At 38.2% G+C, this 17,419-nt stretch overlaps 1 protein-coding gene across 1 annotated transcript; it reads right to left on the bottom strand.

The window, feature by feature from the left end:
• Nucleotides 1–194: 194 nt before the first annotated feature.
• LOC113493135 (tyrosine-protein phosphatase non-receptor type 23-like) lies at nt 195–17,187 on the bottom strand. Its single transcript, XM_026870957.1, has 21 exons — nt 17,001–17,187; nt 16,718–16,920; nt 15,803–16,125; nt 15,284–15,457; nt 14,098–14,384; nt 12,850–13,040; nt 11,697–11,841; nt 11,236–11,467; nt 10,485–10,684; nt 10,047–10,179; nt 9,647–9,820; nt 8,893–9,045; nt 8,457–8,543; nt 6,567–8,114; nt 6,007–6,467; nt 5,786–5,929; nt 5,324–5,452; nt 4,592–4,773; nt 3,527–3,711; nt 3,071–3,193; nt 195–2,209 (listed from the first exon to the last, which is right to left on the bottom strand). Exons 1-21 carry the CDS (start codon nt 17,085–17,087, stop codon nt 1,983–1,985), a joined length of 5,388 nt encoding a protein of 1,795 aa, XP_026726758.1. The 5' UTR covers nt 17,088–17,187; the 3' UTR covers nt 195–1,982.
• Between the last annotated feature and the right edge of the window lie 232 nt (nt 17,188–17,419).

Raw genomic sequence — 17,419 nt, 5'->3', positions numbered from 1 at the left:
CTTTTATGTTATTAAAAACCCTTAAAATTATACTGAAAATAAAGAGGAATGTACTAAAAATAAATTTTAAATGGAGCGTAAATCGAAACAAAATAATTTATTTAATTTTATTGCTATAGTATTTGACAGTACAGAGCAGTCATTATGTTTTTTATTCTAAATAAAACTAATATATTTTAAATTAAATCCACACAAACACTTTAGACAATTTATTTATTATTACAATAATTTTCATAATTTCGTCGTGCAGAAAACATTAATACTAATTTGATCACATTTGCATACATACGAATTTAATGCAGATTCAATACATAATCAGTTCGTTCTCGTGTTACAAACTACTCAATTTCATAATATTGTTATTTAATATCATTGATGGCCACCGTATAGACTATAGATTAACAGATTTCATAGACATGTTGTAGCCATTCAGAATAGCATTTTTTTCAACTAGCAACACTTTACATGAGGGTTGCTAGTTGACAGTCTTGAAATAAAACGAGGGCGACATACATGAAGCAGTTTTTGTCCTTATGTGGACCAAATAAAGGTATAGCACCATACTATTAGAATTATCTGCAATCACACAATTTTTGCCGGGTACCCTATTTTTTTTTCATCTTTTCCTCTCTTTTCCTCCTAGATATTTCCTTTCTAAATGCTCTAATGACAGACAGTTTATACATAAAATTTAGCCAGTGATAGTTATCTAAATTATCTTGATATTTCAAATTGTTATAATGATATAATATTGTGAAATAATACTAGTAAAATAACAAATCTCCTGTTTAGATATTTGACACGATATCTGCTGTTAAAATAGAAGTTTTATTTAATTTTGTAGATATAAACCATGTGTTGCTGACTGACCAAAAACTTAATTTCTTAAAAAAATAACATTAAAATGTAAAGGTGTAAACTGAACATTCTGTGGAAGCAACCTGTTCCTTTAATATTTTAAAAAGGTAAGTCAGTTTTAAAAGCGAGATGGCGCTACAGGCAGAATAGAGTGCTGTCTGTAAGTTAGGCTTGGTACAGTGGCATACACAAGGCTAATAAATAAGTCTTGGTCGTTAAGGTAAGGTAAAATTGAATAGAGTTTTTAGCTAGAAGGCAGCAACATACAGATCTAATTGTGATAATAATAAACGAATTCACGGCATTCTTCACACAATACTTTCTATTTAAAATAAAATTGGCGTTTCCGCAAAATCACATTGTTACTATATATTGCTGATAAACAAAATATTGATAACGCTGGACAAACCGATTGGAATGGAAATCTCTTGATTGCTGTGCTATCGACATCCTTAAAGGATATTATAATTTGTGATAAATGGCTAATGTCAACGAAAGACAGCAATTTATAAATTTATTTACAAGATAATATAAATAAATAACACTAGAATATTGATCAAAACTTTCATTATATTAAACATGTAAATTATAATTAAGTAAACATATAAAATAACTATTTAAATACGTAATCGGCACTTCGTTTTCGCAAGAACCACTTTATCAATTGTTTTCAATTATATTGATGCTACTCAAGTCTTTTTTGTGAATCATCTAATAAACTTGAACAAACTAATTCATAAAATCGCTTAATACTTTTAGTGCAAAAAAGGAATTATAATTTTTAAACAATATTTAATATACAGGAATGTGCTACAGTACATCCCACATTTAGCAATAAATAATAACTTCCATTTGCGATTGAATGGTGATTACTTTGCTAAAATCTATGATTTGGTCGCCAAACATGTCTGACAAAGTCCACAATTTTGGTAAATATGTTTGGCGCTTAAACTTTACCAGTGATACTCAACCTCTTCCTTAATTACCATCAATCCCCAATCTAAAAGAACATTAATACTTGGCATTCAATACCGGTGGGCTACATCAAAGATTGCTTCAACACCAAAGGTTGAGTATCCCTGTATTCTGCGTCATCGGCCATCCAGTACCGATCGACTTGGATCTCACTTTTTCTTTAAGCTCCACAGTGGGTCGAGAAAGTTCAGGGGGTCCTTCATATCGCCGCTTGTTAGCCCTGGCGATTGCTTCATCTCTTCGAATGATTCGCGAGAGAACTTGCTTAGTTTCTGAGCGGCGTTTGAAGGATTGGGAGAGGGGGTCGGTGTTACAGGGGGCAGCACTGCCGCTCCTGACGGCAGTGAGACTGCCTCGCCATTGAACATCGTTGTACCTTTGGGACAATAAATAATTTATAGTCAATCGAAGAAGTCACGTTTTTTTTATATTATGTGTATTATCGACGTAATTGCTATGAAAATCGTTTTTTTTTTAACTTCTGGCCAAAATTGAGAATTGAAATTAACGAAACAGACGAAATTAATCGCATAATTAAGGCATCGAGACAAGTACCACCTCTGTGCTGTATTGTTTTGTTATCCTCATATTATCCAGAATTATTGCAAAGGAAGATACACGAATAAAACATTTATTTCCTAGTGGAAATTGGAGGACAATTATAATGTTTACTTAATTAAGACTTTCGAGTACTAAAACAACCATAGAGCCACTCAAAACCCTTTCTGGTTCAAGAGTAGGTAGATATCGTATCTGACTTTCATATAACATTATCTAATAGAGTTTATTTTTAGCAGCACGTATAGCTGTTCAATATATTATCTAATTATCTTGATCGATAGAATTAAACCTACATGACAAAAACGTGTAAATTGATTAAGAAATTTTATTAATAGTTACAATTCACATTGAAAGCGTTTTAGCTGAAATAAAACTATTTTTATACTGGCGCTTATCGCGGTTTAAAAACAGTTAAAACGATACGCAACCGAGAAAATATATTTAAAACTTTAATATTTCCCCCGGGCGCACCCATTACACATCCAAAATGATACGACCATGACGGGGATATAAAATCGGGATAGAACTCCTATGTGTACATCCTGGTTATAAATGTGTTACCAAGTGTACCAATTTTTTTTTAATATTAGTGTAATTTTGATGTCATTCTAAGTCTAAATTTTAGTCTACTCTAAATTAATGATTTTATAGATATCTTTCAGCAGATCCTACTTACCGGAACAGAGTACGCCTTGCACGTAAAACAGGGCGGTTCTGTAGGCGTCGGCCAAATACTTGGTGTCTTGTAGTACATTGCTTCTATGAGTGTATAGGTTAATACAGCCAGCGTCCAGCATGTCTGCAACATAACGTATGATTAGTATTCTGTTATGTTAAGTTCCTGAACTTAGTAGGTAATTCACTCGTGCATCAGTAAAAAAGCAAATTAAGGTATTGGTTCTGGCAATCATTCGTTGAATTAAAGCAGTCTCTTAATTTTCACGTTTATTAGAACAGATTACATTACACGTTAAATGAGACTTTTGGAGTTGTGGAATCGTGACAACGCACACGCGGAAAGGGTCTCTCGTAAAGCATTGTATCATGATTCATGTTGTATATATCTGCACTGCAGCCAGGCGCCGCTCAGCTGGTTGTATACGTGTGCCGCTGACGTGTCAGTCCCACTCACCGCACAGCTGCACGTGTCCGGCCCGCACCTGGCCCAGCAGCATGAGGAGCAGCGCCAGCAGCGCGCTGCGGCCGGCGCCGGCGCCGCACTGCAGCCAGGCGCCGCTCAGCTGGTTGCTCAGCTTGTTGTCGTACGTCTGGCTCAGGACCTTGTCCGCCAGGAGCACCAGCGGAGAGCATACGATTCTGTAAATAGCAATCAACTTTAATTGTCTCGCTCCTTCTCATACTTTCACTGCAAGTGCAGTTTTAGGTGCAGAGCAGACGACAGACTTTTTGTGCGATCGAGTCGGCGGTGCTCAAATAGTCTGCATGGCGCGCAAAAAGTCGGTCGCGAATTTTTCACAGACTCAATGCACACGACGCACATTATCGATGCACACATACATTTCGTGCGCTACGTCCACCCATAGCAAAAGTAGATTACCCGGATTGCCGACTAAAGTATACGCCGTCTGCGTTAGCGTGCGTTAAAGCAAACGATCAATTTTACTTCAAACGCAAACGTTCAATTTTTGCGGAGCAGCGCGGTGCGGTCTGCCCGAATTACACGGATTTTATGTGCACCGGACTTCTTGCGCATTGTGTGCGTTACGGCATATAATTGCATAGGTTCTGTTTTCACAGACTAAAAAGTGCGTCAAGGATAATCTGTCGCCTGCGCTGCACCTTGGTAGACAGCGGCACACTCAGATTAAATCTTAGTGCCAAAGAGCCAGTATTTGGATTTAAATAGCTCAAAAATGATTGTAGGTCAAGAATATTTAAAATGTTAGTTTTTGGACATACGAGTTAAAAAACAACCAGCAGGCCTACCACCACGCCCGCGATCGCTGTTTAAAGGATTGCAACGCATTGCTATACACCGACACAAAAACGCGGATGACGTAGCATGGCGGTTCAGATTTAGTCAGTATCAATACGAATAGCTCAAAAAAATGTTTGTAGCTCAACAATATTTTAATATATTTTTTTGGGTATAATAGAAGAAAAGCACCTCAAAAGAGTGACTCTGAACTATTTGGAACATATGAATATACACACAATAAATGAAGATTATACTCACTTAGCTGGGAACACGTTGATCTGATAATGAGTAACATTGAGCACCGTTTTTCCGCTAGTCACAGTCAGCTTGCGTTCAGTCCAGTGTACGGTGCAAGTGACGTCATCTAGAAGCACCTTTATACCGCCAGACAGCTCTATGGATTGGCCTTTAGCTGTCGGCCAGTACGTTTTACCTTGCATCTGTTAATATAGTTGTTAATTTTAGGCTTACTACTAAACCTTAGATAATGTTATACACGATCTACTTTATCTATATACTAATATATAAAGCTAAAGAGTTTGTTTGTTTGAACGCGCTAATCTCAGGAACAACTGGTTCAAATTGAAAAAATCTTTTTGTGTTGAATAGACCATTCATTGAGGAAGGTTTTATGCTGCGACTTATACGAGCGAAGATACAACGGAAAATGTGTAAAAAAACAGGGCAGGTATAAATCACAACTTATGTCTTCTAACCAGGCGGACGAAGTCGTGGGCAACAGCGGAATTAAGTGAGTTTTGCTGTGCTCTACAGGGTCTACAAATTTACATAGCTTTATGTCTATACTGTAATACCTTCAACATATTGTCGAAAGCAAATAAATGAAATGAATATGAAAATGTTTCAGGCTATAGCCTGCAGTGGGAAAAGACAGGCTTCAAGTAATGGACATGTTAAAAACAAACCATAAAGATATTCTCTGAAATATAACACTAATGGGCCAAAATACTGGTTGTAATAGATGCTTACCTCGATTTCACTTAGCAAACACACTATACAAGCAATTTTATACTCTAATATCGCTTTCCAGAAGGTACTGTACTCGTTTTCGCTTGGATTCTTGGATATCACTAGTGGAATGCACCAGGGCGCTAGTTGCTGAAAAATATACATTTGGTTAGAAATTTCAAGAGTTATTGCGATTTTAAACACTAAATTTACATGTTTAAAGTGGATATTTTTCTACGCGTGTCGACATTGGGCTTGAGAAGAAAATATTTTCACCAATTTTGATTTTTGATTTTTGTGGGTCGACTTCACCTACTAGTTACAATGCAGTACCCAATACTGACCAAAATGGTTGTAACTATTTTAGTTAAACAATATTTTCCTATTCATTTCCAAAATAAAAATAAATCAATGGACATTAATAATTAAGTAACTTATTGAAGAAATCTTAAACGTATATTAAGCATGGATGTATTAAGTTACCTTATAGTATGAGGCGTTGATGTACGCATCGGGGTCAGACTTTAGTGTAAGTCTTGAATCATCATAAGGCACAACTTCAGTCACTATATTCCCATTCGTGTTCTGCATAGCTATCGTCTTCGAACGAGTCATATTTTGCGTAGTCTAAAACAAAATATTCATGAAATAATAAAATATGATTCAATTAAAAGTAAGTAAAATACGTAAGGTAAAATTTATACCTGAAAGTCTTGGAAAGTCTTCCATTTCTCATCCAACACCGTCAACCCACTGGCAGTCTTATTTGTCAAGGAATCTGTGAGTTTCTGCAAGTTCTTCACTTCCTGAGTGAACTGGTTCAACAAGCTGGGGTCAGAGAACAGGTCCCTCTTGGCGGGCCTCTCGATAACCTCCTCTTTCTCCGGCAGTTTCTTCACCGGCTCCACTTTAGGGACCACCGGCTTCCGAATAGCACTTTCCGAAATTTGCGGCACTTTAATTTCAGGCATTAAAGGAGTTTGCTCTACAGAAAAGTCGATATCGGACAACAGGTCAAACGCGGTCAACTCCGGCTTAGTCTCTTGAGGCTTATCTATCTCAACTGTTTCTTGTTTAATTACCTCTACATTCGTTTGATTTGCATTATCTACATTATTATCATTCTCAATAGCCGGTTCAATGACATTCTCAGTCGGTGACGAAACTGCAAAGGTGAATAAAATATCATGTATACTTGAAATTCGTTTATTTACTAATTAATATTATACAATATTTTTGGTACAAATTGATCATAAAAACTTACCTTGGTTATTAACAAACGTCACGCTGTGATCGTGTGTTGGTTGGATATAAGTCTGATTTGTGTTCATGCCGTACATATTCGTCAATGCTTGCATGTCGGGAGCGATCGGTGCGACATGACCGACGGGCGCGACAGGCGCGACAGGGGCGATATGTGCGACTGGAGCGACAGGCGCGACCGGTGCGACAGGCGCGACCGGTGCGACAGGCGCGACCGGTACGACAGGTACGACAGGTACAACAGGTGCGACTTCGTTCGTTGGTGACGCAATATTCTGATACGCATACGGGTTGTTGTAGTAAGCCTGGTTACTAGCCCCCTCGTTGACGACAGGTATCTGAGACATCATTTGCGGGTTTTCTGTCGGCGACTGCACCGTGCCGCATGATCCCAGAGATCCCGCGTTCGTGTAAATGCCTTGTGGAGTAAAACCAGGGTCTTTCTCCGCCGACTGAGAGTTTATATTGTCTGGTACTGCGTCGTACCTTGAATAGGAATTCTGGGAGCCAAAACTGTACTCGTAGGTTCCTGTCGAAGAGTTGAAATTGTATCCCGGGTGATTTTGATACGGTTGTCCGTAGTTATTAGATGTATCGGCATACCCATACGTACTAGTAGGCACGTAACTTTCTGGTTGATTGGAATAACTTGCGACTGTCGAGGAATAATTCTGGTAAGACGGCTGGAAGCTCACGTTCGACAACGCTTCACCAGTGACGTGGGACTTTATTGGTTTATCGTATGCGTCCAATTGTGCCAGAGATGAGTTGTAGGTGGAGTCCATTTCTGAGGGATACGAGTATGGTGCCACGTTTGGGTTGGCAATGCTCGACGTAGACGTGATCGCGTTAGTGTAGGTATACCCCTGAGACGTGGACGCAAATGTTGTAGCGTAGTAGTTAGGGTCGGGAGTGCTGTAAGGCGCAGGAGTCACTGCCTGCTGCTGACTGTACTGCGTCGACTCGTTACTGTAAGGGTAGTTTAACGCACTGTATTCCGATGGCACTTGCGAAGGCGTTATGCTGGTGTTGGAGTTCTGCGGCGCGCTGGTGTAAGCCCCCGACCCGGGGGTCGATGTCTGCGGGTACTGAACGTTGTAGAATGTGTTCCCGAAATCCGTCGCGTAACCCATAGCCTCAGATTTGGGTGCAGACACTTGCATGTTAGCGAAGTCCGCACTTATGTCTGTCTGATTCGCGGCGCTGTATGCGGATGAGTGGGACATATTGGACTCCGGAATGGGTCCCATTGAGTTTAAGTACGGATCGTAGTTCGTCGGGTTTACAGGGACCTGGTTGATGGCGACGGGGTGAGCAGAAAAGTTCTGCGAGTCAGTGACGATGGTGTTGTTGTTGTGGTTAGAGTAGGAGTTAGAGTAGTAGGGGTTGGAGTAGATCTGGTCGGAGGACTGCGAGGAAAACTGCGAGGGCGTGTAGGCGGAGTACAGGTCGTCGTGCTTGCTGGAGGCGGGCGGCGCGTAGTGCAGGTAGCGGGAGTACGACGACACGCCCGCCACGCCGTCCTGCGACAGCTGCGACACGTCCGTCGCTGGGGACAACACCACGCGTCAACAACAAAATAAAACAAACAAAAATAGCTTCTATATTGACGTATGCAGTCGTCGCAAACATCGTCCTAATTAACAAAGGTATTATGATGACACTATAGATTCTTGGCGTGCGTCGAAAAAAATTGTACGGCCTTCGTACGATTGTTTTCGTAAGCGAGCTGTAATTTGAAAACTTGATAATCTCGTTGACAATCAGAAAAGCGTGTTACCCTGAGCGTAGTCTGTGTTTCTGAGCTATATGAAGAAAAGGTGTAATTTACTTCAAGAAAAAAATCAATAGTTTAGGTATATCTCAACATAGCAGTAATTATGTAACCTACCTTCAGATCCAACGGGCGCGGGTCGTACCGACGTCGGGTATATGCTCTCAGGATAGTACGTGTCTTGGGGAATGGGCTCCACTTGGGCTGGAATACAACAATATAAATATCACTTAGATTTAGAGTTTTAATGGATAAGAATATAAAACATTACTCAAGAAAATTCTTTTTGTTGAAAAAGTATATAAACGATATAATTTTGTAGACAAAACGTAGATGACAGTAGATGTTGATTAATATATTCATGGCGAACATACGTCGACAAATACATCTTATTGCATAAAACATATTATCATTTGACTTTAAAACATAGAAATTTGGATATTTTAATTTATATTTCATTAACCTTACTTTAGCCAAAACTCAAGAAAGTAGTCAAACAAGCGCTTTCGCGGGTATTATCTTCATTTAGTATAAAAAGTATATATAGTGTTACCTAGCGGCGTGGGCGTCCTGTTGTTCCGGCTCTTCATGTAGGGCAGGTAGTCCTTCAGCTTGTGCCCGGCGGCGGCGGGGGGCGCGGGGGAGGCCCCGCCCGCGCTGGCCGGCGACACGCGGCCCGGCTCCGCGCTGCTGGCGCGGGCACAAGCTACGGGTACGAGGGCATTATGATGCGAGGACACGGGATTCAAGTAATAATAATGAGTCTTGAATTGAAATACTTAGTCGTTGTGTCGCCGAGTTTCATAGATTATGTCACATGCACAAAGACACGGTACAAGGTTTCTAAGGAGCTGATCAATTTTGTTACTTAAGTCAAATTAAATCAGTTGAGTGGTTGATTAAACACTTACTACTTGAAACGATTCACATGGGTGATTTAAAATTAAATCAAGTAGTTATTATATCGATGAGCTTTCGGAAAACGAACTGTGACCCTTTAAATTTCAAATCATTTATGACAGGTAATATATTACATCTTTGTTGAAAAGGGTTATATTTCTATACGTCAAAGGTAATTAAAACCAAAAACATCACGTCAATTCATAACATTGCAATTCAGTGCTGCCTGAATTGAAATTCAACCTGCAAAAATTATACTCTATAACAAAGTAAAGTCTATGGTTATATTCCCGTAAAGCCTGTCTAGAAATACCTCGAGTAATTTCAATCAATGCTCAACATATTCCCAGACCGAGTCCAAAATAATTTGGTGTAACTAGCTTTCCACCTTGAGTAAATAAAGCTACCTTTATGCGTCTGCTTGTCGAGCAGCTGCGCCCTCTCCTCCTCCTGCACCTGGCAGGTGGACCGCAGCCGCGCCAGCAGCTGCCCTACGTTGTGCGCCAGCTTGCGGTAGAACTCCTGCCCCTTCTGGGACTTGCCCAGCAACTCGCCGTATGTGTCGTAAGAGGTTATCAGCGCTGTGGAGTTGTATTATTGTTTTATACTTAAATTGTAGCAAAACTGACCGCTATTGGGCTAATAGCTCGGCCTGTGAACCGAGCTAATAGAGGAAAGAGATTCTTTGGTCTTATTAATGGAGAGGGATGCTGATGGTTTGTAAGAAATAATGAGCTGTCTTATGAGACCATAAAAAAACGTTAACTAAACACAATTAAGTTACAGTAATATGTCTTAGACTCTTACCATTAATAAGTCCCTCTCTCTTCCTAAGTACGTCGGTGAGCAGGCGCCTGGAGTTGCCGTACGCCGCGTATACAGACGTCAGCTTGTTGATAATGTTCTCTTGAGCTGCTAAGTTCGTCTCGATTATTTGTATCTGTAATAAAATAATACATTTGAGTTCTTAGATGTATTTAAATTAACTCATTGAGAAGAAAAAAGGTTTTAAAGTTTCTGGTGAATGGAATAATGTGTTTCAAAGGAAGTTTAGTTTTAGATAGCGGTATTCATGTCTGATATTAAGATTTAAGTAGTTCACTTTACTTACTCTTTCAACAATGATTTAATGATACATGGATAATTATGATTGTTGAATTTGCTGATTAGCGGCAAAGTACTAAGTAGAGAAGCGACCCCGACAAATAATCATGAGTATCGTATTACTAATAAATAATTCCTCACCAAAGAGTTATGCTTCTTGAGCTCCTGCTTGAAGATGTCCTCCCTGGGCTCGTTGTTCCTGGCCAGCAGCTGCGCCGTGATGTCGTCCTGCGTGAGCTGCTCCCGCAGCCGCTGCAGCAGCGCCTCGCGCTGGGCCTGCATCTCGTGCACCTTGCCCACCACGCGCCGCATCTCACACATCTTCTCGCGGTCCAGGTCCACTGTGTTACAGGCAGGGTATTATCACTTTAAATTGTTTTTTTTTCTTTTATTGTGTGACAAAACTTCAAATCACATGCACAAAGAGACTCAGGTCTAGCGTGTACGCGGGGATCGAACACGCGACACTTCGCGCTCTGTAGGTTTTGGGCAGTATTGTATTGTAATGGTTTAGAATAAAGAGTTTAAACTTCAAGTTGTGTAAGTTAACATTTAACATGTCCAAATAATATTTGATTGGATTGTTTGCCTAGAAATTAGTGACCCTGACAGCTATACCGAAAACCGTAGCCGTAAGTTCCTCAAATTAAACCCAATGACGAAATGACAAACATAGACACTTAAAAACTTTGGCTATATTTTCATGAAGTCACTAGTAGATAGTGATAATCTAAAAAAGGTGGGGGAGGCCTATATCCAGCAGTGGACCTCGATAGGCAAAATTAATTGATTGATTTATATAGTCTGGCTGTCATTTGCTCATCATTTGGTTGACACTTGGATATTTTGTTAATTCAGACTAGAAAAAATATTGTCTAGTAAAATAACTTACCAATATTATCAATGCTCGGTATCTTCGTCTCCAGTACATCGAGCGGCTGCGCTAGCAACCTCAGGTTAGCGATATGTAGCGTCATAGCCTTGTGCAGCACTTGGTTGCTCTCGTTGGTGCGCGCGTGAGCCTCTTGGTACTTGTGGTACTCGCGGGACAACTCCGTCTGGACTATGGAGGGTGGGCGGGGACCCATCACCTTCTGGTATTCTTTCTCTTTTTGTGTCTCCTCCTATGATATGAAAAAAATGTTATTTTATATACATTCATATGCATGTGCCTCGATGACTTTCCGCATTCAATATGCTCCTATACTCTAGACTAAACTGTGATGTGTTGGTGTTTAGCGTAATGTAATCCGGTCAGAATGCTTGGCGCATTGCGAAACAATTCTACTACTCAAATATGGACCTTAAACATCATCACATAAGAATGTAAATTGTTTATCAGAGTCAACATACCTGTATCAATTCCTTGATTTCAGACAGGGACTCCTCGACGTCACTGATAGTTTCAGCCAGGTTGTTCATGGAATCAACCAATAGCTGTATGACTTCCGCCTTGGCGTTCATAGCTGCACAACGGTCTACTATCTCTTGAGGGACCCTAAAAATAAGATAATATTTTAGTAGTATTATTCAATAGCCGTCTAAAATACTCCAGCCCCGGGCAAAGCAGAAGGAACCTCAGTATTTTCAGTGTATGCGTCAGTGCATGTCTTAAGTTTATGTCCCAGAATTATTAAGTGAGAACTTAAGGGACCATACCATTTTATTTAAATAGGATGTCTTAATATCTCGGAAGAAAGAAAATAATTATTGTTTTTAGCATTTGCTCATTAATTGATGAAAGAATGATTTAGTTTTCCAATATGAAATAGTGACAAATTGTGTGTTGCATGTTTCTACCTGTCAAAATATGGTAATATAATAAATATTATCGTATTTCCTAATCGCTGCCATTTGAGGATGACTCATTATTGTATTGTTTTAGAACTTCTTATCTATCTAGTTAACGAATCAATATTTTACATCTCTAAATTAGACTTGATAACGCACGAACATTATAATAGTCTTAGGGCCGATTTTTCAATCGCCAGATAACTTTTATTCAACGAATATGTTTGACGTTTTGACAGCTTTTGTATAGAATATATGTCAAACGGCCATATTTATTCCTCAGATAAAACTTATCTGACGATTGAAAAATCGGTCCTTAGTACAATAAAGAATTGTAGACAACAATGATTTTGTTAACAAATTAGAAAACGATTTCAATGAAGTTGCAAAATAGATGTTTCTATTGAAACAGATGCTTTTTTTTTATATTTGGTATATTATGACAACACAATAAAAACAATGAAGGTTTTACTGTGAAAGAGTTTACCCTGTTAAATCTTCTTGTCTTTACAAATGAAGCACTCCACCATCACCAATCCGAAATGAATATGATATTGAACAATAATAAAGAAATAATACTGTGAACACAAAAAAACGGTAACATGTAACATTTATCTACAAACTAAGCAATGAAAATCCTAGTGCGTCTTCTAGGAATTACAGACATCATAAGTATGTTTTTTTTTCAATAAAAACTCCATTTTACTCTACTTACTTCGGTGTAGAATCGATGACGTCCAACTGATCAAGCTGCAGCGAGGACATGAACTCGCTCAGCTCCGTATTCTTGGCTTCCACCATGCTGACTATATTGCGGAGCATCTGAGCTTTCTCCTCCGAATACATTGATGAGGCCTCGTGGGCATTCATCGGGACGAGGCGGGAGAATATATCGTGACCTGAGACCTGGTGAATAAAGTACAGTTTAATGTACAAAACCTAATTGTATACGTGAGAACACTACAAGATATAAATATTACAAAAGAACGTGTATTATAAAACTTGGACATTGTAATACTAGAAATATTTGAAAAATGCTGAAAGTCAATTTCGTATACATCGCTTAACAGTGATTTTGTTGTGTGTGTGTTTGTTGTGAATTTGTTGTTTGATTTTTATTTCAGACCCTACTATAAGTAAATATTGGTTAAATGGTTGACCATTATAGAATAAAACGAAAAGCATAATAGATTTGAATACGAGGAAAAAAAATGGTCTTGAACAAGGAATATTTTTATATTTTATAAAGCTAATATCAGTTGAATTGTGAAAAAATGTAGTGTTTGTCCCAAAATGGACGGTTTCACTTTATCCATACTTACATTGTTATATGTTTACTAATAAAAAGACATGCGCGTCGATAACGCTGCGTGCGGAAATAAGTGTCAGAAACATTGAGGCATTACTTCCGCGCGCTTCAATAATAGACTACTGGTTTGAATAACAAAAGAAGCACCAGTCAAATGAATTCTAAATGGATTGTCTACTACGTAAATTTTAGGACTGAGAAAGGTATAGATTTTACCTCTATTTATATAATTGTAATTCAGCTTAAAAATGTAAACAATCTAAACAAATGGAATATTATATCCAACAATTTTAAGATCATCATCATTGGCCTAGCCTTTTCCCAACTATGTTGGGGTCGGCTTCCAGTCCAACCGGTTTCAGCTAAGTACCAGTGTTTTACAAGGAGCGACTGCCTATCTGACCTCCTTAACCAACAATTTTAAGATATGACACATATTAAACATTAATTAATAACAGACAATTTGAAATAGAGGTAAACAAAAAAATATAATGGAAAATACTTAGCTCATGAAGCATGATTGTTTATCTGACCTTTAGCGAATTCAGTCATGCTAGTCATCTCGAACAACAGACTAAACACAGAAAAAAGCAGTAGAACAACTCCAACCAACACGCAAATGTTGAAGACAAAGAAAGAGAATATCGAACTCACCTCAGGATCATTAAAATTGATCGGCAATGCTTTAACAAGGCACACGGGCTTCATATCCGATAGCACCTCTTTTTCTGGCACCTCCTCATGATAAATGAACTCGTTTTCATTTTTCGCAGCTTTCCTTTTACCCTCAACGACGTCGTTGGTAAAGGTTAGGGCTTCCTGCGTGATTTGTGTCGGCTCTATGTATTTTGCTAGCTTTCTGGCTTCGGCTAACTTTTCAACGGCTTGTTGATAGTAGCCGACGCGTTCTCCCATCTTCTGTTGTTCTTCTGCGTGCATACCTGTATTGTGGGAATTATGTATTGTTATTTCATGACTAAGATATTGACTGTGGTTGATAGAAATGTTTTTGGAGAAGAGTGAAAGCATTAAATTGCGTTAAAGAAGGCAAGTTTCGTGATTTCTTTATTAGGTTTAGTTTAGAAACTTTGTTTTTTGTATGGTATAGAAAATGTACCTAAGCAATCTGACAGACGGAAATAATAAAATTAAACACGCATCTTTTTTTAATGGTATAATCGTAAGAGGACAAATAACTAATTAGGTAAGGCGAATAGAAGTTAAATATGAACGAAACAAAGTTGCATTTCATCGTGAAATGAACGAGATATTGACAAGCGTCGTTACAATTCCATGTCTCGTCGAAACATCTTCATTACTTATATCAATAAACAGTCCAGTCACAAATAACTGCTAGTGACACAAGATCAATGATCTGTGTCTACGTCATCTATTATATGGGTTGTTGCGCATTTGTTTGCGATCGAAAATGTATTTCGATGCCTTTAGAAAGGTTTCATGTTTTTAGAAGGTTTTAAGTCATCTTGTGTCGCGATTTTTGAAGAATGTGCTACATATTTAATATAGCACTTGTCTTTTTAATTTGAGACAAGATGACACAATACAGGTAAATGTTAGTAATAAGTGTAGTTATAATTTGAGATACATGTTTGATACATATTTAGATGAATTTCTGATTATCAATTGAACTTAGCATTTTATTCCAATAGGATAGAAAGTTTTTAGAATATTTATAAATTTTATCTTATCAGTTAGAGCACCAAAAGGCACAAAATGTTTATCCGTAACCTGGCAATGCATCATAAAATCTTAGAAAACTTTTAATAAAAGGTAAAGAGGTAGGCTAATATAAATATACAAAAAAATATAACCTACATACCTTGATACAAGCAAACAATGCAGCCAACATAGGACATCTTAAATGAGAGGTATCTGTGCCAGTAGTTGTACAGTTTGGTGCCTATAATCTCATGAACAATGTCCTGGCCAGCTGCTGGACCCAACAGAGCAATGGAGTTCTTGTAGAAGTACATCACTTGAGTAGCCACAGCACCTGTTGAACAATAAGAGGAAGAGATAGTTAGTCTGTGCAGACTTCCTCTATAAAGCCATTTGCAGGCTTCTTGACAGTTTAATATGAAGCGCTATCTGATATCTGGTTACCAATACTGCATAGTGCAGTGTTCCATAGTTCAGTGGTTTAAATATGAAAGCATAAAAAATATTGCATGCCTTTGTGTTGTCTTGCCTTGAAGTAAATAAACAGATGCATGCTGCATTTAAGTAAGCCAAAGCAGAGATAAATATTAAAAAGAAAATGGATGTTCTCAGGTTCTCACAGTAATTCCGAAACATCTATAAGACTGTCTCAATAAATGTTTAACTTTCAGTTACTAACCAATAACACTGGATTTCCTTGTATCTTGTATGCTTTTGTCAAGAATACACTCCTGTGCTTGAGCAAAACATATTTCCTGCATCATCCTCACAATCTCGGAGCACACATCAACTCCGGACGGCTGCGGATACTGGTCCCGTAAGTACTGGAAGGCCCAAGCTGCCTGTTGGAAGTGGGTGCAAGCAGATTTGAGGCTGTCTGCTGTGTTCCTAGGTTCAGAAGCTCCGAGTTGTGTCAGAAGTGCTGCTATGTTATACAGTATGCATGCCATCTCAAACCGAATGTCAGCTAATGATCTGTTCATGTTTGCATACAGGTCTTTCCTAAAAATGTATTGATAATGTAAAGTAAATTGAAAATCAATAATAAATACAATAGAAAACATGACAAAAGGAGTTGAATCATTTTAATGTTTGTAAACTTTAAGTATATTTAATTAGGAAGAAGCTCCGAGTTGTGTCAGAAGTGCTGCTATGTTATACAGTATGCATGCCATCTCAAACCGAATGTCAGCTAATGATCTGTTCATGTTTGCATACAGGTCTTTCCTAAAAATGTATTGATAATGTAAAGTAAATTGAAAATCAATAATAAATACAATAGAAAACATGACAAAAGGAGTTGAATCATTTTAATGTTTGTAAACTTTAAGTATATTTAATTAGTAAGAACCTAGTGAAAGCTAAAGCTAAAGCTTTTTCCTCAAACTATAGAAATCATTGTTTTTTCAGAAATAGGCTTATGGCTGAAAATGAAAGATTACAAACATAAAGACGAAATGCCAAACAAGAGTATAATGACCCTTGAAGACAATGATTTTATCAACATGTAATGTAAACAAGATAGGTACAGGTATTATGATTCATACCGAGACTTAAAGGCGAAATCAATATAGTGAAATTTAATTAGATTTACCAGCTAAAAGGACACGCCGCAGGTTGACCTTTAGCCATCGGGAAACGGCTTTGCAACGATCGCAGCTGGCAATAATATCTGATCATAGCGCTCAGCCCCGCAGAATCAATTGTAGGTCGGACAGCGGCCGACCGCAAACCTTCCAACTGGTGCATCTCATTGCTGTAGCTGTCTGGATCTTCTCTATAAGCTTCCGCAATGTACTAGACATAACAACGCAACGTATTACTATCACAAAGAAACACTGAAAGTAACTTAATCAGAGATTACGAGACCTACTTACCTGTTTTAATTTTGGTCCAAAATGAGTATTCTCGTGACTCGCCTTCAACTCAAAACTTATCATGGGTAATTTTGGAACGGCTTCCATGTTTTCCAAAGATGTTTTTACCCGTTTCAACAATTTTTCACTCGGTAAAACAATTTCATCACAAATTAGCTTATTTGTTCCACTGTCATTTTTTTGTGTTTTAATTTAGGGTAACGCGCCTTATCATTTATCGAAATATCGATGAATGATCGAATCGTTCCGGTTTTTGACGCTGATATTCTCACCTATGTAACTGAAGCGAGACTGTAAAACCGAAAACGTAAAAACTGAACGCAATTTATATCTCGAAACTTTTTAGTAAATGTACTTCTCGAAGTCATTTAGGAACATGTAAATAAAATTTATTTAATAAATACTATCCGAGCCTTCTC

This window comes from Trichoplusia ni, chromosome 4 (assembly GCF_003590095.1).
Source record: "Trichoplusia ni isolate ovarian cell line Hi5 chromosome 4, tn1, whole genome shotgun sequence".
NCBI classification, from domain to species: domain Eukaryota; kingdom Metazoa; phylum Arthropoda; class Insecta; order Lepidoptera; family Noctuidae; genus Trichoplusia; species Trichoplusia ni.
The sequence above is the reverse complement of the archived record's forward strand: the minus strand, read 5'-3'. Positions and strand labels throughout refer to the sequence as shown.